We start from the raw sequence: 26734 nt of genomic DNA, 5'->3' as shown, positions 1-26734 counted from the left end.
ATTCGAAATAACCACTGAGCTATGTCTACCTACACCGCACATATTCAGCTAGCAAGGCTATCTTGTGGAAACGGACACTGTCGCTGTTCAGTCCGATTTTGCCACCACCGTGGTATTGACTAGCAAACTAATTACAAAAGTTTATTAAAAAAATATTCAAATATTTGTCTCATTGTAAGATATAATTAGCAAAATTTTCCTCCTTCCTTCCTTTTCCATTTTATTCTAAAACCATGTAGCAGCTATCTTCTTGCCATGTGTACAACCATGCTTCAGAGGTTGTTGTTCACTTGCAGTAGAATGCTATGCAAATTTGCAATGGGAGAGCCAATCCACTAGTTTCCCTACATTACCGCGCATTGACCTTCAAGGCAGCCACTGGGCTCGTTTGAGTGGTAAGGCTAAAGCAACCGACTGTTATTTTAATTTATCTAGGCAAGTCAGTTTATAAAAACAAATTCTTATTTACAATGATGGTCTGGCATAGCTCTAACTTGAGTGATGCAGAGGTCCAAGGCACTGCATGTCAATGCAAGAGGTGTCACAAGAGGCTCTGGTTCAAATCCAGGCTGTATCACATGTGATTGTGAGTCCCATAGGGTTGTGCACCATTTCCTCCCTGTTTTTTCCAGGTTTGGTTGGGGTACGCCGTCATTGAAAATAAGAATTTGTTCTTAATTAACTGACTTGCCTAGTTAAATAAATAAAACCCAGATGACACTGGGCCAATTGTGCACTACCCTATGGGACTTCCAATCATGGCTGCTTGTGATACAGCCTGAAATTGAACCAAGGTCTGCAATGGTTCCTCTAGCACTGAGATGCCTTAGACTGCTGTGCCATTCAGGAGGTGCATCCAAAGTGTATTTCCCTGTAACATGCCATTGTTTATGAAATTTTAGGAAATAAACATGTCTTCAACCCCCATATCACACACTCACGTACTTAAATCATAGTTGTGTGTACATCAGTGGAGGCTCATCAGAGGAGGAAGGGGAGGACCATCCTCAGTGAATTTCATAAAAAATAAAAAATAATGAAACATTAATGTTATCCTTTTTAGACAGAACTATACTAAATATATTCATGTCACCAAATAATTTATTAAAGCATATTGTTTTGCAATGAAGGTCTACAGTAGCTTCGCAGCACTCTGTAGGGTAGCACTATGGTGTGGCCGGAGGACAGCTAGTTTACGTCCTCCTCTGGGTACATTGACTTCAATACAAAACCTAGGAGGCTCATGGTTCTCACCCTCTTCCATAGACTTACACAGTAATTATGACAACTTCTGAGGGACATCCTCCAACCTATCAGAGCTCTTGTCCACCGAATTAAAGGATCAGAGAATGAATCTAGTACTGAAACATAAGCTACAACTAGCTGGCACTGCAGTGCATAAAATGTGGTGAGTAGTTGACTCAAAGAGAGAGAAAGACAATATATGAAATTTATTTTTACAAATGAATTTCTTCAAAATGAAGGAGAAGCAAGAGAGCGAGAGAGAGCTAGCTTTTTTTAAATGTTTAACTTTAACTTACTTAGCTAGTGAATGCAGCTAGCTAGTTTAGCCTACTCAAACACCCGGCTCAAACAGAGGGATGCTACATAATAATTTTGCATGCCCAATTTTTCAGGTTTTGATTTGTTAAAAAAGTTTGAAATATCCAATAAATGTCGTTCCACTTCATGATTGTGTCCCACTTGTTGTTGATTCTTCACAAAAAAATACAGTTTTATATCTTTATGTTTGAAGCCTGAAATGTGGCAAAAGGTCGCAAAGTTCAAGGGGGCCGAATACTTTCGCAAGGCACTGTATGTTACCTAACTGGCTATGGCTCTCCAACAGTGCAACTCTTCCATGTCAAGGTAAGCTTTTGGTTTTATTAATTTATTTCCACCGGGGCCTGCCGGTGAAACTGCTAATCTGCTTGCTAACTGTACTGCATGATTGTAGCGGGTTTACCAAAGTATTAGTTATAGTAGCTATGTTGCCTAGATGTTAGCTAATATGGTGACAACAGTGTAGGCTGTGTGTAGCGCTTAGCGGTTATGATATGAAGATTTGGCTTGTAAAGTTTTTTTTGCCTGATCACAGACAGCTGATGTGTTGGTGAGAGGTGGAGAGCGCGTAGATGCGAGAAATAATTATCCAACGATCTAAGGGCTCATGCTGTTTGTATGTGGCTGCTTTGAAAGTGAACTGTGTTTGGGTGTGATCAATAGTGTATTCATTCTGACGATTCTGTTGCAAAACATTTCTTAAACGGAAGCAAACGGAACAAAACAGGGATAAACATACCTAAATTTGTCCAATAGAAAATCCTGTTTTTAACTGTTGGACTAATGATTACATCCTAGATCAGCTAGATGCAGGCAAGATTGTGAAAGGCGGTCTTGAATGTGTCAATGTCTGTCACCTTGATTACTAAGATGTCTCTCGACTTGGCACCTACGATGTAGACTTTCATTCATAAGCTAGGCTGTAGCAACCTTATCATGGGTAAGGGAAAATTTGAGTATCGTGTAGTAGCCTGAACCTATCGATCTTACATTGAACTGAGTGAATGCAATATGAATGGCAGTCATCTAATATGCTGTAATAGAAATAAGGTCATGCTCATAAAAACAATAATCATCCTCCTTCATCTTAAACGGCACCGACCACCACTGGTGTACATTGTACAATCAATTTAGAGAGTGAGAGAGCCTCATATCACATTAAATTCTATATATCCACTGTATACATGAATCCCAGAAAAGTGTGTTCCTGTTTCAGTCATGTCTTTGGTCACGTTCACATGGGTCAAACAAAAACACCTTAATCATTGGTTGACTATAGAGTATCCCACAATGCGGGTGATGGATGAAGTTGGTGAAGAGCAACTGCAGAAACTTGATCACATGATTTATGAACGTTTATGCAGTCTACTGGTCGGCGCAAGTCTGACAATCTTTATCCCCATAATGCAACACACTTTGAAAGGCAGTGACCAATGATGGTCACCGACTTGACAAAAGTGGGGATAAAACTTTCCTCGAAGAGATTCCCTAAAAACACACGTCCCATCATTGAATGTTACTTACCCTACATTATTCATCTCATATGCATACGTATATACTGTACTCTATATCATCGACTGTATCCTTATGTAATACATGTATCACTAGCCACTTTAACTATGCCACTTTGTTTACATACTCATCTCATATGTATATACTGTACTCGATACCATCTACTGTATCTTGCCTATGCTGCTCTGTACCATCACTCATTCATATATCCTTATGTACATATTCTTTATCCCCTTACACTGTGTACAATACAGTAGTTTTGGAATTGTTAGTTAGATTACTTGTTGGTTATTACTGCATTGTCGGAACTAGAAGCACAAGCATTTCGCTACACTCGCATTAACATCTGCTAACCATGTGTATGTGACAAATAAAATTTGATTTGATTTGATTGTGCTCATGGTAGTTGGCAAACCAAATACCCAGACAATAAAAAGAGAAATTGGTTTGATGGTTTGCAAAGCAAAGTGTGTGATGAAGTGTGATTTTGCCCTAGCTTTGCCAAGAGGCAGTGCTTGACTTTGGCAGGAGTTCACCAAAGCTGAGTACGAGCACCTCAAATTTTCAACTGCTTGAATTCCTGCACCTTATAGAATATTATCTAAAAAGTATTGCGGAGTTCCTGCACCTAAATATTAACAGTCCCTGCATCCATCATCTTTTGTGGACAGATTCATGCTTACTTCTGGGTAACCAAGATTACTGCACCCAAAATGAGTACTGGCACCTATTTCAGTCCAAGTCAAGCACTGCCAATAGGTTATGATGATGTTGTTGGACGAATGTTGTTAGGAGCATATTTTTATCCCAGTCATCTAATTAATTCAGACATATTTCCTGCCTAGTCATGACATCAGTCCTCAATGTTTCAGACACCAGAACCAAGCAGGGTGACTTGGACAAATAGGCTAGCCTGAAGTGTGGAGTCAGTCCACACCGAAGACAGAAATGGAGTGATGTTCCGTTTGGATTCCAGGCTTAAAATTGGCAGTTTTTCCTTTGCCTGTGACTTTCCCTGTTAATCCTCTCCTGTCATTCCACCCTATTCCCTCTTCCCCTTTCTCTCTTTCTCACTATGCTTTTTCCATGTCAAATGAGCACATAACTTGTGAGTCTGTATGGAGCATTTATTTCAGTATGTGATCATGAGAGAATATTAAATAACCTGGTATTCATTCTCCTTATACAGTATATTCATTCATTTACTGTTTTAGATTCATTTCCTTTAGAGAAAGCATTGTCTTACATTAGCAAAGTCTAACATTTTAATTATAAAACCTTTAAGACTTTAACGCAGCAATTAAATCAGCATTACATTACCTTAATGAAAAGAGGTAGACCTACAAGTGCCAACATCGACAACAATTAGACAAAAGTTAGACAGCAATATGCCTTGGTTTTAGTTACAATCACTTAGGCCACAGTCACAAATAAATTCAATCACCTCTCAATCGACTCTCATTTCTAGGCATCAACGTAGTCTGAGTTCCCGCATATCACCCCTGCGTCCTCGTAATGGGCACAGTTATGTATTCCTATGTCTGTGTGTTGACAGTCCAGCAGGCTCTCCTCTGTGCCCTCACACTGCACATCGTCCAGAAGAATCCGGAGACTCTTCCCTTCTCCAAACTCAGAGTGCTTGGATGCCTTCAGGGCGAATCGGAACCCCAGCTGCCGACATACCACTGCCGCGTTCTTCGTATTCCACAGGTCGTCGCACACCGTACCCCATTCACCATTGACAAAGATCTCCACCCTCCCCCGGTCGTCCCGCCCCTGCTCATCCCCCGCCAGTCTCACCGCCCCGCTCTGAGGCGCGGCTGCCGGCGCCAACCCGCTCTCCGACCGGTGCTTGCCCTTCTTTCGTCGGTTTTTCCGTCGTGTGTGCCTGGGCGGTTTGGTGGTAGTTTGAGGCAGTGTGGTGGTGACGACGGCAGCCCCTTGCTCCTTTAGAATGTCCATGAGCTCCTGAAGCCAGTTCTTGTCAGACTCTTTTACTGCGGACTCAGTGGGATGGGGTCTGACGGGCTCTTCTGGCGGGGAGAGCTTTTGATGCTTTGTCGGTAGTTCAACTCCTGATAATGCTGTGGGATAGAAGAACAGGTCAGATTTAGGATAACTACATGGACTGTCCTAATGAATAGATCGGTGAGATGAGGTTATAATTAGCATGTACGCCTATCCACAGTATAATAAAAGTGTAATATGATTGATGATGAAGTGAATAATCTAATCGAAGCAGCGAGATCTAGTGACAATCTAGATCGAGCAGCGAGATCTACTGACATACTGTAAGTGTTTGATTGAGCAAAGGGGGCTAAATATAATGAACAAAATAAAAGCAGACAGACTGAGATATATGTTGAAAGCCAGCATACTCACTTTCTTTTGGCCTGAACTTGATGAGCTTGCTCTTCACTCTGACAGGCAGTGGGTCATAGTGACATTGTCTTGGCGGTGCCCGTCTAAAAAAGACAAAATACCAAAAGTTCTCAGCTCAGCAGGGAAGAAAACTAAATCAGAGGGTGAGAAGTCAGTTTCACCCCAGTTTCATCAGCCTCTGTTGAGACTTCAACTCTCTTTTTTTTATTCGCTTTCAGCTGGTCTCCCTCCCAGAATGAGGCTGAAGGCCTATTCTTCTCTTCCCCTTTTCCAAACATTGCTGTGGTAGAGAGTAATTCATATCAGCTTCATGAGCGAGTGAGAAACAAATAACTTGACACAACAGTATAGTGCTGCAGCCAACAGAGAGCAAAAGAAAGGGTATGCAAGAAAGAGAGAGATCTTGCGGCCAAGACTGTTTAGACCTAAGTCAGTGAGAGAGAGATTTAGATAAAAGAGCATTCACACTGCTCCAACACCCTTTATTTTATTTTATGTTCGTTCTTTCTCTTTCACCTAGAAATCTGGAGAAAGGGAGAGTGAGCCGACCCCGACAGAGGGTAAGAAAATCTCAATGATCACCAAAACAGAAATAGAATGCCGTTCATCAGCAGTTATGCTATAAGAACAAAGAACACACAGAGAAACAGAATGTACAATGTAAATCAGATTAAGTACTACAGACAGAAAGATTATGATGCGGCACATTCTTCTGACTTAAAATAGATCAGTAATTATGAACAGATGCTTAACATGTTTTACTGATTTTGTTTTGTCTTTGTCTCTTTTTAAAAGTGTGTCTATGACGGTAATGCTAGGCTTCTGCCATCTTCAAGAGAAAAGCAGAATGCCACGACACTTTGTTTAGCCCTCACCTTACCAAACATTGTGGCAGGGTCAGGCTGTTGAAAATACAGATTGTGGCTTTAAATCCTTACCTTGAGGGATCCACCAGTTTGTAAACAACACCGGTGGGAGATGTGGCACTGGGCACTCCAGTCGACATGAAGTACAGTTCTCCTGTTCAGACAGAAAAATTAACATTTCACATAATTTGGCAATCTAGCTGGTTTCAGTGGCGATTCTCCATTGAGCATGCTTTTTAGTCCAGGACTAAACTTAATCTTGGTTTGGGAAACTGGCCTTAAATGTGTGCAGCCTAGAGATCTGATGCTTAAAAAACCTTTTCCATTGCCTGTGTGGCCATGGGCAAACAAAAATAGGTTTAATGTGACTCCTCCTACCTGCCTCGTCCTCAGCAAAGGAGATAATGTACTGGTAGTAGTTGTTTATGAGGCCAGGAAAGGCACAGGTCAAACCAATGCCCATACAGATCTCATGGTAGTTCCACTGACCCGTGTTCTTATTCTCCTGGAGGTTCATCATACGCCTATAGGGAGGAGACACTACATTAAATGTTATTTTGAATTTCTTTCATTTGCAGTATGCTTTCCTTATAGACCATATATAAAAACATAAAACACAACTTTTGAAACATAAGAAAATACACCTGCTACAGTGCATCCGGAAAGAATTCAGACCCCTTGACTTTTCCCACATTTTGTTACGTTACAGCCTTATTCTAAAATGGATTCAATCGTTTTCCCCCTTCATCAATCTACACACAATACCCCATAATGACAAAGCAAAAAACTGATTTTTAGCCATTTTTGCAAAGGTATTAAAAAAATATTCTTAACTCAGTACTTTGTTGAAGCACCTTTGGCAGCAATTACAGCCTCGAGTCTTCTTGGGTATGACGCTAAAAGCTTGGCACACCTGTATTTGGGGAGTTTCTCCCATTCTTCTCTGCAGATCCTCTCGAGCTCTGTCAGGTTCTTTGGGGAGCACCGCTGCACAGCTATTTTCAGGTCTCTCCAGAGATGTTCGATCGGGTTCAAGTCCGGGCTCTGGCTGGGCTACTCAAGGACATTCAGAGACTTGACCTGAAGCCACTCCTGCATTGTCTTGGCTGTGTGCTTTGGGTTGTTGTCCTGTTGGAAGGTGAATATTCGCCCTCAGTCTGAGGTCCTAAGCGCTCTGGAGCAGGTTTTCATTATGGATCTCCCTGTACTTTGCTCCGTTCATCTTTGCCTCAGTCCTGACTAGTCTCACAGTCCCTGCAGCTGAAAAACATCCCCACAGCATGATGCTGCCACCACCATGTTTCACAGTAGGGATGGTGCCAGGTTTCCTCCAGACGTGACGCTTAGCATTCAGGCCAAAGATTTCAATCTTGTTTTCATCAGACCAGAGAATCTTCTTTCTCATGATCTGAGAGTCCTTTAGGTACCTTTTTGCAAACTCCAAGTGGGCTGTCATATGCCTTTTACTGAGGAGTGGCTTCCGTCTGGCCACTCTACCATAAAAGCCTAATTGGTGGAGTGCTGCAGAGATGGTTGTCCTTCCGGAAGGTTCTCCCATCTCCACAGAGGGACTCTAGAGCTCTGTCAGAGTGACCATTGGGTTTTTGGTCACCTCCCTGAACAAGGCACTTCTCCCCCGTTTGCTCAGTTTAGGAAGTCTAGGAAGAGTCTTGGTGGTTCCAAACTTCTTCCATTTAAGAATGATGGAGGCCACTGTGTTCTTGGGGACCTTCAATGCTACGCACATTTTTTGGTACCCTTCCCCAGATCTGTGCCTCGACACAATCTTGTCTCAGAGCTCTACGGACAATTCCTTCGACCTCATGGCTTGGTTTTTGGTCTGACATGCACTGTCAACTGTGGGACCTTATATATAAGTGTGTGCCTTTCCAAATCATGTCCAATCAATTGAATTTACTACAGGTGGACTCCAATCAAGTTCTAGAAACAGCTCAAGGATGATCAATGGAAACAGGAAGCACCTGAGCTCAATTTTAAGTCTCATAGTAAAGGGTCCGAATACTTATGTAAATAATTTCAGGGTTTTAGATGTAATAACTTAGCCACATTTTCTAAAAACCTGTTTTCGCTTTGTCATTATGGGGCATTGTGTGTAAATTGCTAAGGATTTTTTTATTTAATCTATTTTAGAATAAGGCTATACTGTAATAACATTTGAAAAAAGTCAAGGGGTCTGAATACTTTCCGAAGGAAATGTATATGGACTCAAACATCTATAAACACTTATAGGATTGGATTGAAAACGGTGAACACGTACAGTACAGCCTTACCCGCTCATGAAGTCTCCAAATATGTACATGCCGTTCAGATTGGGGTATTCACACCCTCTGTACACATATCCGCCAGTCACAGACTTGCCCATCTTGTGAGGGTAGGCATAAATGGGGAGTACATCATCTGGAAGAGAACAGGAGGAAGAGATATAAGACTTATTTTTTAAATGAAGGAAATTGTGCAGAGCCTGTGGTTTTCCAGAAATCCTGGTTAAATTCACGGATTCCCTGCTTATTCCCACCTGAGCACTCCCCTTCTAAGCACATTATGACCCTGGAGAACGGTGTTCAATCTCTACATCCACCCTTCCAATCTCTTCCCACTCTGGTTCCATTACTGTCTAAGGATAAATAAAGTACAGTATTCAAGTTTTTTTTTTAAACAGGAAGATTTTTTTTTTAAGGAAGTCACAGAACAAAACACACTGAGACCTTCATCTCCCAGTGAACCACAGGATGCCGGCATGACAATGAGCATTGGAGTTGGTTATGCAGCACAAACTGATCTTGGATCAGGCTACAGGATTCCCACCTAGAGAGCTGTTGGCGCACAGCTTCTTGTCATAACAGGAGAAGCCCTCTTTGGCCCTCCAGCCGTAGTTCCTTCCCTTCTCTATGATGTCGATCTCCTCAAACTTATTCTGGCCCACATCCCCGCAGAAGATACGGCCCTTCCCCTCCTTCGTCAGAGGGTCCCCACGGTCCACAGAACACCTCCATGGGAGAAACAAGAACAAGTCGACCAACACAACTACTTAAGTAGCTACAACTAGATTACACTTCATTTCCAAGTTATTACTCCTTTATTCAGTGCAGTAATGTAACGTCTCGCCACACTTTTTTTTGTCAAGGTATATAAAGTGTAAGGAAGTGTAATGTTTCATGAAGTAAGCATATCGTGAAAGTGTTGAAAAAAAGGGGGCACCTCCACATGTTCCGCACCCCGTAAGCGTAGACCTCAGGGCGCGCCCCGCGCTCATGCACAAACGGGTTGTCAGAAGGGATCCTGTACAGGGGACCCCTATCATTGTCATCAACATTGATACGGAGCACTTTGCCTAACAGGGCTGACCTGCAGAAGAGAGGAGTGTAAACTTGGAACATCTTTCTGCGAGTATTATTGTCTTTGCGGTTTACCTAGTAACTTATTATTAGCAACTGTGTTAATGGTACAGCTGTAACTAATTGTTAAAGAGTTATATGAGTCGATGCCATAAGATGACATCATGAATGAGAGGTCCACGTATTTTTCCCTCTTCTCTCACTTGTTCTGAGCATTTCCATATTTCCCAAAGGGGTCTCCGGCCATGCCCCCATCTCCAGTGAAAATGTACAGGTATCCATCATCAGCAAACATCACCATTCCTCCGTTGTGATTGGAAGCAGGCTCATCAACCTCCAGAATGATCCTGAGAAGGTGTTTGAGACAGAGACAGTTACGAGACAGAGAATTCAGTGCGGCAGCGCCCATCTCTCGGAGGTACAATAATTATGGAAAATATACTGCTTATCCAAGCACTTTGTTGGTGGCGGGAACTCATCTTATCCACCTCTAATGTGTAATATCTACCATGTGTTATGCACAACAGCAATAATTGTAGGCCTACTACTACACATTGGTGTAGATATATGTCCAGCTGTATGCAAAACCTATTGTACTGTAAATCCATTCCGCACCCTTTGAGTCTTCATAACAACAGCAAAGCCCAACTGCCTTGGTGATGGACACCACAGCAGCCATTTTGGGGCAAGAGCACAACACAGGTTTCAACCCCAAATGGCACCTTTTCCCCTATATGATGTACTACTTTTGACCAGAGCTGCCCTTTTGGTCGAAAGTAGTGTTCTATATATAGGGAATAGGGTGCCATTTGGGAGTCATCGATAACTGTACCTCTCAGATGCGTGGTCCACCTCGTTCATGTCGCCGCTAGAGACGCGGAACTCGCTGACCCTGATCCTCTCGTCGAAGCCGATCTCCACGGAGTAGTACACGTACAGCTTCCCATTGTACTTATAGTTGGGGTGAAAGGTCAGGCCCAGGAAGCCCCTCTCGTCCCCCTCCCAAGGTGACGTCAGAACAGCCTTAGTGATGTTCAGGAAGGGCTTCTCCAGCTTGGAGCGGTCAGGCAGGTACGTCCACACCAGGCCCACCTACGATATGATAAAAACTTGATTGTCCATTTACATGGAAATACATTTTGCGAGGCCAGCATACACATACAAAAAATGCCCAAAATCTATACACTATTGGCCGGTTTCCCAAACATAGATTGCGACTAGTCTCTATTCTCTATTGAAATAACTTTTTAGTTCAGGACAAGACTTAATCTGTGTCTGGGAAACCGGCACTATAATACCACAATGCAATACAACAACTCTGGAAAGTGAGCACAAACACACCTGTTCGGCTATAAAGAAGCGGTGCGTGCCATCGTTGGCGTGCACCATGGCCAGGGGGTTCCGCAGCCCGTTGGCTACTTCCTCCAGACAGAGCTGCAGGCAGCCCTCGGGGTCGGCCAGGACGTGGCCCAGGTTCTGCGTCAGCTGCTCGTTGCTGAGGAGGTGTGGGTAGCAGTAGTCTGGGTCCTCCAGCTCCAGGTGCTGGCAGAAATGGACCTGGTCCGGCTCGGCTTGGGCTAGCTGCAGGTCGTCAGAGAGCAAGGTGATGGTGGAACGGCATTTGAGCCAGAACTGAGAGCAGTAGTCAGGACACAGGCCAGGGAGGGTTCTGATGGGGGTACTGGGGTCCTCTGCATCAAAGAGGTGAGCTGCATATGGAGAGCATTCCTGAAGGAGGGGAGAAAGAAGGAAAAGGAGGAGAGAAATGTGAGGAGTGAGGGACCAAACAAACTCTTTCATTTGTACAACCCACATGTCCTGTTAGACAATCGCCTTGTTCTGTGAAGAACATACACTTTCGATTTGAGGAGATACGCTTGTTATGACAACGTGCATTTTATCATGCAGTGATTGACAAACAGCGCTACAGGACATACATTGTTAATTTGTTATTATGCATTCTATTACGCAATTATGCACTGTAATAATGCATGTCAGATCGGACTATTTTATCGCATTGGATGAATGTGCGGGTGTATAACAAGTACAGTGCCTTGCGAAAGTATTCGGCCCCCTTGAACTTTGCGACCTTTTGCCACATTTCAGGCTTCAAACATAAAGATATAAAACTGTATTTTTTTGTGAAGAATCAACAACAAGTGGGACACAATCATGAAGTGGAACGACATTTATTGGATATTTCAAACTTTTTTAACAAATCAAAAACTGAAAAATTGGGCGTGCAAAATTATTCAGCCCCCTTAAGTTAATACTTTGTAGCGCCACCTTTTGCTGCGATTACAGCTGTAAGTAGCTTGGGGTACGTCTCTATCAGTTTTGCACATCGAGAGACTGAAATTTTTTCCCATTCCTCCTTGCAAAACAGCTCGAGCTCAGTGAGGTTGGATGGAGAGCATTTGTGAACAGCAGTTTTCAGTTCTTTCCACAGATTCTCGATTTGATTCAGGTCTGGACTTTGACTTGGCCATTCTAACACCTGGATATGTTTATTTTTGAACCATTCCATTGTAGATTTTGCTTTATGTTTTGGATCATTGTCTTGTTGGAAGACAAATCTCCGTCCCAGTCTCAGGTCTTTTGCAGACTCCATCAGGTTTTCTTCCAGAATGGTCCTGTATTTGGCTCCATCCATCTTCCCATCAATTATAACCATCTTCCCTGTCCCTGCTGAAGAAAAGCAGGCCCAAACCATGATGCTGCCACCACCATGTTTGACAGTGGGGATGGTGTGTTCAGGGTGATGAGCTGTGTTGCTTTTACGCCAAACATAACGTTTTGCATTGTTGCCAAAAAGTTCAATTTTGGTTTCATCTGACCAGAGCACCTTCTTCCACATGTTTGGTGTGTCTCCCAGGTGGCTTGTGGCAAACTTTAAACAACACTTTTTATGGATATCTTTAAGAAATGGCTTTCTTCTTGCCACTTTTCCATGAAGGCCAGATTTGTGCAATATACGACTGATTGTTGTCCTATGGACAGAGTCTCCCACCTCAGCTGTAGATCTCTGCAGTTCATCCAGAGTGATCATGGGCCTCTTGGCTGCATCTCTGATCAGTCTTCTCCTTGTATGAGCTGAAAGTTTAGAGGGACGGCCAGGTCTTGGTAGATTTGCAGTGGTCTGATACTCCTTCCATTTCAATATTATCGCTTGCACAGTGCTCCTTGGGATGTTTAAAGCTTGGGAAATCTTTTTGTATCCAAAACCGGCTTTAAACTTCTTCACAACAGTATCTCGGACCTGCCTGGTGTGTTCCTTGTTCTTCATGATGCTCTCTGCGCTTTTAACGGACCTCTGAGACTATCACAGTGCAGGTGCATTTATACGGAGACTTGATTACACACAGGTGGATTGTATTTATCATCATTAGTCATTTAGGTCAACATTGGATCATTCAGAGATCCTCACTGAACTTCTGGAGAGAGTTTGCTGCACTAAAAGTAAAGGGGCTGAATAATTTTGCACGCCCAATATTTCAGTTTTTGCTTTGTTAAAAAAGTTTGAAATATCCAATAAATGTCGTTCCACTTCATGATTGTGTCCCACTTGTTGTTGATTCTTCACAAAAAAATACAGTTTTATATCTTTATGTTTGAAGCCTGAAATGTGGCAAAAGGTCGCAAAGTTCAAGGGGGCCGAATACTTTCGCAAGGCACTGTATATGCCTTTACAAACATGCCTGTGCTAGCCAATAATGGATGATGTAATTCTGAAAACAAAACCATGTATCGACCTTTACCCGTTCTTTGCTTACCTGGCAGAGAAGGTCCTGCACGTACCCAGCACAGTTGGCATATCCATAATTGTCGAAATTGTCCATGATCTTATAGAATTTTGCCATCAATTCCTGGTCCTTCGCTGAGTCGCAGCAGCCGAAGTTCCTGTACATTGCGCAGAACTGGAGGTCCTCTTGAGGCTTGAACGGGGGCTTGAAATCCAAGCATTGTGGGTGTAAGGACACAGGTGCTATCCAAAATCCCAACAAATATAACCCAATGAACGGCGAGTGCCTGACACGACCGAGGATATCACAAAAATACCACATTCTGCCGTTACGGGTCACCCGGTGCCATCAGAAAGTTATGCAAACCAGCGAAAAACGAGACTGCCTCCGGTTCGACTGTCCTGTGAACGCTTTGTCTCGTGTGTGGTTGGTTCACTGAACTTTGCTCTGAAGCTTTAATCATCAACGTTCGACGGGTTGCAGTCCGTTTTATTTACAATTCCACCACGCAAAGTATCTGTCTTAAAGGCTACTTTGTTGTCCTCATGTTACACCGCAAATTATCCAGTGTTAAATCAACACTGACAGAGTTACATTTAAAATTAGTCCCGAATCTATATGGGTCCACACATTTCAGTGTTAAATTGACACACTGCTCAGTTTAAAGCCTTATTTGCATATTTCCCAGAGTGTCTTGCATTTCGAGTGAAGTTTTAGAGTTTACCGCCCATGACTGTATTTGTAGTGACAGAGACATTGTTGTTGCATTCATCAAAGTTCAGTCTTTTGGTCTTCACCAAGTGAGATCCTATGTTATTCTTCAAATAAAACTATTTAACACATCCACTAAATATTTCGTGAGGCATTACTTTGAGGGCCTTGGTTAACCCTTAGCCTACAACAATTAAAATAATGTTTAAAATCTCCATCAAAATCCGTCTGTTTAAACAGAGATATGTGTTTTTTTGCATGGGCTGCTTCTCAATCCCCCGCATCCGCCGACATCACCTTCCCGCATCTGCGGTAAAAGGTGGCAAAGTTAGACTATCTGTTGTTCCATGTAGTGAATCTGTTATTCAAAACATTTCTATTGTCTAATAGCAGTAATGCCAAATTCAATGTTTCATCCAATATTTTTTTTAACATATTTTTTGATACCTTAAGGTGTCTTAAAATTCAAACAGATAAATTATCCTTGGTTTTCCCATCTTAAAACAATTCCATATGTTAGTTTAGAATGGCCCTCCCCCAGTTTAGATAAGGCTTAGATTTAGACTAATGGTTTACAGGCAACATCAGGCCTGTAAAGTAACACTATACTATCTTGAAAATTATATCTAATTCCTGTCAGAATCCAGCCAGAATGGGGCTATTTTTATTCATCTGCATTCAGAATCACTGCCAAATTGGGAAGACTAGTACATGAGACTACCTAAACCATCTTAATGAACTTGAACAACCATTTCAGTAACGGGTGTAGAAGTCCAAGTAACAGATTGGATTTGTTTAAAAAAATGTATGCTATTTATATTTGAGTAGAATGAGATGAATTAATCAATCATTGTATATGCAAAACATAGATATTGAACTAAACAATTCAAAAACTCTACCTGCAATAGAGCATGTTGGGAAACATGGTAATGGTGGACGTGGTTTTGGTTTAACACTGGTTGTATTAACACCAACACAGGTTATTTTACACCAATGATTGTTCATTTAACACAATCAACACTAGTCGTGTTATACTGAAAAATCAACACTTGGTGATATATCCATATGAAGGGAAAGGGGGATACCTAGTCAGTTGTACAATTTAATGAATTCAACTGAAATGTGTCTTGGGACTGCCTTTAATCGACATCCACCTCATTGGCACCCGGGGAACAGTGGGTTAACTGTCTTGCTCAGGGGCAGAACGACCAATTTTTACCTTGTCAGCTCGGGGATTTGATCCAGCAACCTTTCGCTTATCCACTAGTTCCAATATGTCCATCACAAATGCCATGGATATATTGGAACTAGTGGATATATGGAGGCTTAAATATCCTGACTTAATGAGATATATATATGGTGGAGGCTCAATCTTATGTCATTTTCACTTGCACCAAAAATGTATGAATTGTTGATAGGGGACAGAATGCGGTCGGCTCATCAAACAATTAGCATATTACTCTTACAGAATGTCCATGTGGGCAAGGATATTGGACATTTAATCAAAGCCTATTGGATTATAACTTGTTTTTAACTAGGACAGAATAATTTATAATTGACATTATCCCGACATAACATAGGTACAGCAGATCCCCTTATTGTATTGGACACTTTTAAATATGCCTTTAGAGGCCATGCAATTCAGTACTCATCTCTAAAACAAAAGCAATTTTGGTCAAAAGAGTCTAAATTAACAAAGGAAATTGAAAGACTAATAGTACAGATAGATAGCAATAAAAACTGTACCAAAGAGGAAAAACAAAAAAAAAACGAGGAACTTATTCAAGAAAGATCAAGGGTAATATATTATAAAAAATTAAGCGAACTGGATGGAAAATGGGGGGAAATGCACCAAATTATTTTTTAATCTTCGACATAGAAATGCTACCAAAAATAATAATTTACTAAAACTTGATACAAATGGAGTCCCCCATGATTCACCAAACTATCATTTAAAAAAAGAGCGTGCAAAGTACTTTAAGCATATGTTTTCATCTTAGTCTCCTCCATCTCCACTAACAGTTGATAATTATATGTATTTTGTTCTATTATTAATGTAAAATGAACAGCTGTACAGAAAGACTCATGTGAAGGCCAATTACAGAGGAGGAACTTCTTCATGCAATTGAAGCCTTTAAGTCTGGGAAAACTCCAGGGTTGGATGGCGTACCAGTGGAGGTACAATAGGCAGGTGTGTGCCTTTCCAAATCATGTTCAATCAATTAAATTTACCACAGGTGGACTCCAATAAAGTTGCAAAAATGTCTAAAAACCTGTTTTAGCTTTGTCATTATGGGGTATTGTGTGTAGTTTGATGAGGAAAAAAATAAATGTAATCCATTTTAGAACAAGGCTGTAACGTAACAAAGTGGGGGGAAATCAAGGGGTCTGAATACTTTCCAAATGCACTGTATAACAAACCTTTTTTGATATACTCAGAGGACCGTTATTAGCATGTTTTAACCACTCCTACAATCAGATTATCAGATACTCAACAAGAAGGTCTGATTTAATTATTACTGAAACAGGATCCAAGTGGTAAATACAAAGATCTTGTCCATTAAAATATTTTGAGACCCTTACACTTCAGTGTAGTGATGCCACAATTCCCCCCCCCCCCCCCCCCCCCCCCAAAGAAAATGCATAGCTCATAGAATTAAAAAGGTATTGTCGGATATTATTCCTCCTAATCAGACAGGTTTTTTTACATGGACAATACATTGGAGATAATATAAACTGGAAACAATAGAACACTATGAAACATTTGGGAAACCAGTTCTGGTATTCATAGCTGACTTTATATTTCAATTTTGGAGAATCTCTTATAAAATGAGTTATATGGTGCTTAGATATGGTATGTATATATATATGTATATATGGTATGTATATATTTACAATAAAATATATGAGGGATTGGAAATTATGCAGACAATTACATTGATGGAAGCTACAATCTATCAGCAGTATTAAAGCTGATCTACCCATTTCTCTCCGTCTGGAGAAATGCCATGGCTTCTTTTGCTATTTTATCTGTTCTGTAGTTATGCTTGACCACAGACGTATCTAAGTCATTTTTGCACCACTATTCGTATCCCCTACAGTACCAGTCAAAAGTTTGGACACGCCTACTCATTCAAGTGGTTTTCTTTATTTGTACTATTTTCTACATTGTAGAATATTAGTGAAGACATCAAAACGATGAAATAACAAATATGGAATCATGTAGCAACCAAAAAAGTGTTAAGCAAGATGAGATTCTTTAAAGTAGCCACTCTTCACGTTGATGACAGATTTGCACACTCTTGGCAACATAGAAAATAGTAAAAAATAAAGAAAGAAAAACCCTGGAATGAGTAGGTGTGTCCAAACCTTTGACTGGCACTGTATATGCCTTCAGACCCGCACAAAACATACAATAATAGGAGAGGAAGTCATGGTATCAGTCCTGTCTGAAACATTAGTTCAGTGTTTTCAGACAAGCATCATGACATTGGAAAGAGGCCTAATGCAATAAGAAGCAAAGAAACACAAGGGAAGTTGACACATTAGTGAGGGACTTCCATTGGTGTCTGCTTGTCTCTCAAGGAGAAGCTAAATATGACTTAATAAAGGCTGTTGTCATTTCCCCTAGCTATTATTATTATCTGTCAGTCAATTAAATACACTCTTATTAATTCGTTTTTTTTAATAGAAATTAGGTAATGTGTTATTATGTTCCACATGAACGGAAATAATAGATATGTCTAATTCCACACAAGAAAAATAAAAGTTTTCGTTCTTTGACTGAACATTTTTTTTTATATACTTAATTTGTTTTTGGTCAAGATATTCTTAGGAATGTCTTTGTTTCTGCATTGCATGACAGGGGTTTTGAAGCAATATATCCTATAGTGGCATGATGGAATTGAAACATTTCTACAATTGCCTTGTTGCTACTGTGTTGCAGTTTTTGGTGTATTGTTGCCTTTGCCACTAGATGGCAACCTGTTCACACAATATTATTGAAATATTGTTTTATCGCATAACGTCCCATCACGTCCCAATCCCATGGCCCCACAATTTATTGAACTTTAGTAAACTATCAACCACTTTCAAGTAATGTTATCATAATATTATTATTGATCATAATCTTGGTTATCAGATTTTAAGCTTTACAATCAATATCGTATCGTTCTCCGTGGCCTCACCCCTCTGCAAAGCCCGACAGTCAACTCTTGTGCTAATTTAGATCAGGGTGAATGAGGAAGAATATATTGATCATAGGCCTATATGCATAATAACCATGCATCAAACTCCCAGGCAAATAATGAGAGGACTCCACCAAGCACGACATCTGTATCTACAGCCATAGCCAATAATGAATTATGCTACACTAGAATATGTTTTATTTGTTCATTACACACCCATTTGTCACATTCCACAAAATACTTCCATACACAGCATCAAAGTTAGGCCTACTGTTATAACTCTAATATTAGGCATACTAGCCAGTAGCCTAAAGAGTTGCCATTATATATATATATAATATATCAAATCAAATGTTATTAGTCACATGTGAAATGCTTACTTCCGAGCCCCTAACCAACCACGCATTTTCAAAAACAATACGGATAAGAATAAGAGATAAAAGTAAAAAGTAATTTAAGAGCAGCAGTGAAATAACAATAGCGAGACTATAAACAGGGGGTACCGATACAGAGTCAATGTGCGGGGTCACCGGTTAGTTCAGGTTGTATGTACATGTAGGTAGAGTTATTAAAGTGACTATGCATAGATGACAACAGAGCGTAGCAGTGGTGTAAGATCCAGGAAATGATGGGCAATAGGCGTATTGTGGCCTGGTATTTGGTTAATGCATTCCAAATAGGTTTATTGTTTACGACCAAATCACTTTACTTTCTGCATCTGCCAGCTGACCCTTTAAAAAGACTCAACAGTGGGACCAACGCACAACCCACTGGGCACAGACACCAATTCAACATCTATTTCACGTTGGTTCAAAGTAATTGAAATTACATGGAAACAACGTTCATTCAACCAATGCGTGCCCAGTGGGAAGGATCTACTTTTATCTACCTGCTCCAACTAGGCTATGTTTCCACTTGCTGAGTAAACTCAACTCCGTATACAGTATATCTCAATGGAGTTGATTTGCGATGAGTTTTAGCGGAGTGTACCGCCGACATCGAGTCGATATCAGTTGTTACTTGTAGAAATTTCCATTCTTTAATGCGTACCTTGCACATATGTTTGTCCTCTGTAACTGTGTTGTTTTCTTTAGGTGCCGCAAGCCGCAGTTTTTTTGTAAAACGTGCTTTTTACTTGACCTCCTCCAAGGGAGCAGTTGTTTGTTCATGGATAAAGAGCAGATTGCATGGCAGATTTCTTCATTTTGGCTAGGGATGCATAGAATTGTGTTTAAAAAAATAAATAAAACCCGATGAATTCCAACTCCCACTGACAACTGTATAACAATCAGGACAAGTGTAGCACATGGGGATGTGTGAAGCTTACTCCTCAGCCTGAAGTGTCCCCACCTGCACCAGCGAATAGCTAGAAGTCGCTAGCTTGGGCATACCAGTAGTTTACAATTCAACCGAGAGTGTTGGAAGTGAAATGTTACAATTGACCCCATAGGCAGGGTTAAATCTAACAGGCTGAAGGGTTAAATGTAGCATTGTCATCAATGGTAAAAATGAAGGGCAATTGAAAAATGTTATGATTTGAAACTGCTATTTGGATGAAAATAAATAAAGTTGACAAAATGTATATATTTTACATTAGCATTCAAAAGTATGAATTTGACTTTTTCTACTGTATAGTCTTAAATTGTACTGGGAAACTTGATGTAAAGAAGTGAAATGTTATATTATATCATTCATTTGAGTGTAATTGGAGTCTTGTGAGAAAATACAACAATAATTATTGTCATCAACTAAGCTGTACCAATCAAAAGACTTCTCCTTACTGATAAAATTATATGTGATGAGATATATGGCGAATTTCCACAGATCAATCATTTGAAAAAGAGAGGCAGCCAGAATATTCACTTTAGGCCAAAACATATATATATTTTAAGTAAATAAAACAAAACATATGCTTCAAACTGTATGAGTAGAAGCTTGACAGAAATGGTAGCAGAAGGTGAATGTGGAACTTTTGTTGCACACATATATAGATGATGCTGCTTACCAATGATAGTGTCATTGCGCAAAATAGTACTCAGCGTCATCTAGATGTGCAAGAAAAATTCAACATTCACCTTCTGCTACCATTTCTGTCAAGCCGTCTATGCACATACAGTTTGTCACATACATTTGATAAATCTAACACTTTGAACACACCGACAGCAAAATTGCATTTTGGGACACCAGAATTACATTAATCTCCAATTAAATGCTGCGTTTGCCTTGCAGTATTGCGTTGCAGAGGCAGTTGCAGTGCTTTCAGTGAGGTGCATAAATAGGATTTATCGAACATATGAGTCAAACTGTATGAGTAGAAGCTTGACAGAAATGGTAGCAGAAGGTGAATGTTGAACTTTTGTTGCACACATATCCAGATGGTGCTGCGTACTATTTGCGCAATGACGCTGTCGGTGTGTTTGATTGGGGAAGCGTAATGTGTTCACCACACAGAACGCACTGCAACTGCCTCTGCAAAGCAATGCTGCAAGGCAAACGCAGCATTTAATTGGAGATTAATGTAATTGAATGTCCTTCTGGTGTACCAAAATTAATTCACTCTCGGTGTGATCGAGGCGTTCAGCTCGAAGCTGCCACATGATGAGGAGAGGAGAGGGCGAGTTTAATCCATCAGATTCCAACCTAACTGCCATGATGGAGGACAACATTTAACGAGAATGCTATAATGTATCCATATAGTGCACTTTCGGCTTGCTTGAAAATTAGGAATTTATATACGAGCTCGTCCGCGGGATTGCTTAATTGGAACATTTCTGGAACTTTCTTTTGAATATTGCCTGGCTGAAAGCAAGCCCGTGCTGTGGACACACGCGACCTCTGACATCACGGATTTACGCAGCGCTTGTTGACGATCAGCGAGGCTGTGGGAGATCCTTTCCAGTCTGTGGTTGGTGAATCCGGTGTCCAAGAAGACCGCCTCTCTCCACGTCTGTCCAGTGCGTTAAAGCGAGTAAGGCGTCTCAGAGAGGAGGTACCGGGATGAAAACGAAAAACTGTTTTTTTGCGATTTTGCTGAATTTTACAAGGGGATTACGGTTCTGTTGCCTGCCTGCTTGCCTGCCAATTTGGGTCACCTGCTTAGCTCCAAGGCGCTTTTATTAGGCTCCACATTCCTGCCCAGTGTTGAATTAATCTTTACCCTTCATGTCGCATTGGAATAATTTCATCTATCATGGATTTGATTTTCTTTTACAAAGTCACCGTTGAGGCTCGGTTAGACATCCTATAGATCCGGACACTGTAAGCTACCATCGAACTCACCCATATAGCGCAACATCAGGAGGGGAACATGGCCAAAAATGCCCCAGGCGGACCGTTGCGGGATGACTTAAGCAAGCTCTCCGGAGAGGAGCTCTCCAGGCTCGGCAAAGACGAGCTGATCAGGTGGCTACGGAAAACGGATAACGAGAAAATGTACTTAATGGTGGAGCACGGGAACATGATGAAAGATGTGAACCGGAGACTACAGGTCCATCTCCATGAGATCCGCAGCCTCAAAGAGATCAACCAGAAGCTTCAGGATGATAACCACGAACTCCGGGAGCTCTGCTGTTTCCTGGACGACGACCGACAGAAGGGCAAGAAGCTGTCACGGGAGTGGCAACGCTTCGGCCGCTACACCGCCGGATCGATGTGGAAGGATGTCGGGGTGTACCATCAGAAGCTGAAGGATCTGGAAGCCAACCAGGACTCTGTGATGCGGGAAAACCTGGAACTGAAAGAGATCATTCTGATGCTGGATGAGGAGAGGAACGGAGCCGGGTCACGGAGCTCCATAGATTCCCAGTCCAGCCTGACCAACCTGAACGGGGGCACTGGAACCGTTAGGGACGTCGGGGACGGGAGCAGTACCTCCAGCACCGGCAGCGCCGGTAGTCCTGACCACCACCACAACCACGTACACAAGCCAAACGAGGGAAAAATAGCATCCCTGCGGAGGTCTATGGACGACCTATCGCTGGCGTCACACATCCACCTGCGCATTCCTAATGGACTGAATGGTGAGTCCATATAATAATGACTGTACATATAGAATCCTATGAATTCTAGGATATCTGTGGGTGATTCTATCTACAGAGTGCCACAAGATCCCCAATGTTCCCCTTAATATTGATGATGATGAGGATCTTCATTTTACAGGCTACATCTTTAGTTTGTTATCAGCCTAACATGCATAAATGGTTGAGATTATATATTTGTTGAATGTATAGCCTGCATATGAAACATGAGCCATTAGGAATCTACCCTAGCTGGGTGTGTGAGTAGAGAAAGTGAATGAGAGTTTAATATGCCTATAGCCTAGAACACAAGTTACTTGGAGGTGTGAATTGAAGTATTGAAGTATTGATAATAGCCGTCCTTTCAGAAAGGAGTCAGGCCAGGGACACGCCCAGGCCATGTATGACCTTCTGGCCTGTGAGTCAGAAAACTCCACAAAACCTGAAAAGTCTTTAAAACAATGTTCCTCCCCAACCGTTGATTGCGCTCAGCATTTCAATCTAATCTCGTCAGGCACCTACAACCACATTTTTGCCCTGTGTCCTCTGTCACAAGACACTCATGTGCAGTGCAACCTAATGTAAAATGTGTAAGATGCTTATTTGTCTGTTCATTGTCAGCTAGTATACTATACTTAAACGTCTCCTTGAAAAGTTAACTAGGCCTGCCTGTCATGCCCTGTTACATAGTAATAACACTGGTCTGACCGGGTCCAGAGGAATTTCACAGTGCTGTTAGTGATGAGTGGTAGATAAGGGATGTAAAAGTATGTGGATGTGGGTAATTCCGGTGAATTTCCTCATCCTCACACCTTTCCACACGTCCTGTCCGCGAAGGTACTTCAAGGAAAATGCTTGACAAGATTTGATGGAAGGCAGTCATGGTTAGTAGAGAGAGGAAATAAAATGGGTATTATTGAGGTTCCTATATTATTTTACTCACTAGAAGAAGTTAAAGAGGAATTCCGGGATCTTAAGCACTTACAAATTCGTTACATATTGTATTCATTGGAATTCGTAACATATCCGAATTGCACTAATATATATATATATATATATTTTTTTTTTTTTTTGCAGGACTTGACATATCACAATCACGTAGTACACAATTTTCGAGGACCCGTTTCGGCTTGTAAGCACTACTTTCAAAACTACTGGCTGAAATTATATAAAAGCTCTAGAGCATGACTTTAATAGTTGCAGCTAGTATTCACAAGAGTGTTTGAGAGTGTGTTGAACGTGATGGATGTTGATGGATGTTGGTGATGGTGGTTCAGGTTCAGGAACCTCTGCAGAGTTGGTTTAGAGGTGTCAGTACATTATTGACCGACAAGACTGAAAGTAGACTGAGAATAGACGGATACTTCAGTCATCATGTTTACATTGAGGAAGCGAAGAAACACACACACACACACACACACACACACACACACACACACACCCACACACACACACACACACACACACACACACACACACACACACACACCCCTCGCTGCACGGCTCGAGGGGATGTTTGCTCTCCGGTTTGTAGGGAAACCATTAAACACATGGTCACGGTGTGCAATGCCAGCACAGCAGTTCTCCTGTACTGTGGGTTACCAGATACACACACACTGCTGTCTCTCTTTTTCAGTCTGGAGGACCCTACACACTGGAGAGGCGATAAGTAGTGAGTGGGTACCAGGAAACATACAATAAAACACTAATGCCTGTAATATATCATACATTTTGGAAGAAGGTAGTTTCATAATGAAACGAGTAGTTACACTGAAGCTACACTTCATAGTGTATCCATGTGGACTTTGTTGATTGTTTTTGTCAATTGACTTTGGTGGTTAAGGGGTCACGTGATGGTGTTACTGAGAGGAGTCACAGATGGTGTCACAAACGTATCCATCAGGGACACAGCCATGGTGTTTGGTTCCTCGAGACTAAGATGGCCACCGTCATGTTGACAGTGTTGATGGTGACGGTGTTGACGGTAAACGGTCCTTGTCCTGGACAGATGGCGTCTCTAATTACCTCAACTCTGTGCTGCATGGCAGACCTAATGAGGATTATTTAACTGAGGGTGTGTCCCAAACAGCGCCCTATTCCCTTTATAGTGCACTACTTTTGACCAGGATCCATAAGGCTCTGATCAAATGTAATGCACTATATGGAGAATAAGGTGCCACTTGGGACGCACTCTAACTTAACGCCCTCCTCACAGCGAGCAGCAGGGCAAGGGCGACATGGTGCTAAGTCGCCTCAGTAAGTCACCTTGTTCAAATCAATACAGAACCCACTGACTGAGCTCTGCAAACTGTCCATCTGCTGACATTTTAAGTATGACCCAGGCCAGGCCTCATCGCAGTCAAACTGTGTTCAACTTTTAGACAAGGCCTGTTTAACTTCATAGACATCTAGCTCTTTGCTGAAGAGTTGAAATTACCCAGTCTACTAATGGATCCTTCCTATCAACCAGCTAAAGTCTTTATCTTATCTTAGATATGCACTTAACACTATCCCCTCACCTTCCACTCCCTCGTCCTAAACTACCTCTATCCTATCTGTCCAATAGTCCTACTCCCGAGTCCCTCAAACCCCCCTTTTCACCAGATGATAAACTCATATGCTACAGTGAGGACAGTTGGCTGGACAATGCATCACATCAATACAGCTACAGTACAGACGATACTGAAGCAGTGTGCCCTTATGTGTGTCTCTTTTGTCCATGCGGTTAAGGCTAATCAATGTGTCGCGTCCCAAATAGCACCCTATTCCCTACACAGGGCACTACTTTTGCCCAGTGCTCAACGTTTCCAAAACAGCAACCTGTTCCCATTGAAAATAGGGTGACATTTGGGACGCATCCAATGTGTGAAATGGCTGGTGGTCGCCGTGACAAAGCAATTGTTAGTGTGGGCATACAGCCCTGTATGGGGCCTTTGCTATTGAATACTCTGATGGACAAACTGTATTGATCATAGTGCCACTGTTGCGTGAATAATAATGTGGCCTGGTGTTGGCACAAGCTGCTAAACTCCTGGCTGGTTGGTGAATTCTGATTGGTTCATTGTCACAGTGTCACAGAGCCAAAACTTATTTGGTATGGTTCAGCACTGGCTTGTCCTACCTGTCAAACATGTATAGACATGAATTAACATTTAATGTTCAACTAATCTATTTACCTAGTTATTATTGCGTTATTACATGGTTAGATGTTAATGAACCATATCATAACTTGTAATAACCTAATTGTTTTCTCTTTCTCTGCTGGTCAAGTCAGCCAGTCCCTCTCACTCATATGCTGTTGACCTTCTATCCCGACCAAGGCTGATGCCTCACCTCCAGCATTCTCTCTCTGTGATGCAGAGGTCCTTGTGGGATTGCCTGTGGCTGTCAATCAAAGAGTTATAGCCTGTTTATTGGTTCCCTGTGCTCTCTGGCCTATTAAATCAGCCGCTGAGGCTGAGGGGAAGGAGGTGCTACTGTGTCGCTGTCAGTTTTACCCGCTGCTTTTATTTACTAGCCGGACCATGTGGGAGGGCTGTTTCAGTTGCAGTTTTAGCCTCTCGTGTGTGTGTGTGTGTGTGTGTGTGTGCGTGGGGATATATGTAAGATGAGAGAGCCCACTTGTTGAGAATAGTCCTGACTGTAAATCCCCAAGATTAATTCCACCGCTGCATCAGAGGAAAAGGCCCGGGCAACGGACGCTTTCTCACAGCTGTGTGTGTCATCTTAAAGTGGCAGCCGGTCCTCTTCTAGTTGTGTATGTGTCTGTGATATACTGTACATCCCCCTTATCTGGCACGCCGTTTGTGTTTGTGTGTGTGCCTATGTGTGAGTTCATCATATAGGTGTGGCAGGCAGCCTAGTGGTTAGAGCTTTGGGCCAGTAACCGAAAGGTTGCTAGTTTGAATCCCTGAGCTGGCAAGGTACAAGTCTGTCGTTCTGCTGCTGAAAAAGGCAGTTAACCCACTGTTCCTAGGCTGTCATTGTAAATAAGAATTTGTTCTTAACTGACTTACCTAGTTAAATAAAGGTCTCTGGGCAGATGCCCGAAAACAGTGAAGCTGATTGGTCGAGGGAGGAGTACGTCTTTTTGTAAATGACAAGGAAATATTCTTATGTTTACTGTCAAATTTGTTGCACCTTTAATTCATGCACCTTTAATTCATGCACCTTTAATTCATGCACCTTTTCTCAGAAAAAAAGTATATTTCAACACTGTCTGCTCAGGCAAATTTGCAAACTGAATAAACTTGGAACCAATCAGAACTCCTGTAGATACCCCTTGTGATGAAGGCAGCCAATGGCCTGCTTCTAAGATGTAAAAATAGCCTCTGATCTGCTGTCAGTGTGTTAAGATGAAATAATGCTTTCTCCCAAAGACTGAAATAAGATTATATG

At 41.7% G+C, this 26734-nt stretch overlaps 2 protein-coding genes across 4 annotated transcripts in view; one reads left to right on the top strand and one right to left on the bottom strand.

The window, feature by feature from the left end:
- Positions 1-4184: 4184 nt before the first annotated feature.
- Positions 4185-19085, bottom strand: hhipl1 (HHIP like 1). The gene is made up of 11 exons (XM_021573916.3): positions 13453-19085; positions 11021-11407; positions 10512-10771; positions 9883-10026; positions 9543-9689; positions 9150-9331; positions 8615-8741; positions 6702-6847; positions 6396-6477; positions 5458-5540; positions 4185-5159 (listed from the first exon to the last, which is right to left on the bottom strand). Exons 1-11 carry the CDS (start codon positions 13741-13743, stop codon positions 4540-4542), a joined length of 2469 nt encoding a protein of 822 aa, XP_021429591.3. The 5' UTR covers positions 13744-19085; the 3' UTR covers positions 4185-4539.
- A 1257-nt stretch (positions 19086-20342) lies between these two features.
- Positions 20343-26734, top strand: part of ccdc85ca (coiled-coil domain containing 85C, a) — a 56505-nt gene continuing 50113 nt past the window's right edge. For all 3 annotated transcript variants that reach the window (XM_036954644.2, XM_036954646.2, XM_090211005.1), the window contains exon 1: positions 20343-22339. In XM_036954644.2, coding sequence (XP_036810539.1) covers positions 21628-22339 — 712 coding nt within the window. In that variant the 5' untranslated portion in view covers positions 20343-21627. The remainder of the gene's footprint in view (positions 22340-26734) is intronic.

Source organism: Oncorhynchus mykiss, chromosome 19 (genome assembly GCF_057628025.1).
Source record: "Oncorhynchus mykiss isolate SJ-2025 chromosome 19, ASM5762802v1, whole genome shotgun sequence".
Classification (NCBI taxonomy): domain Eukaryota; kingdom Metazoa; phylum Chordata; class Actinopteri; order Salmoniformes; family Salmonidae; genus Oncorhynchus; species Oncorhynchus mykiss.
This window is presented reverse-complemented; position numbering and strand designations above follow the sequence as displayed.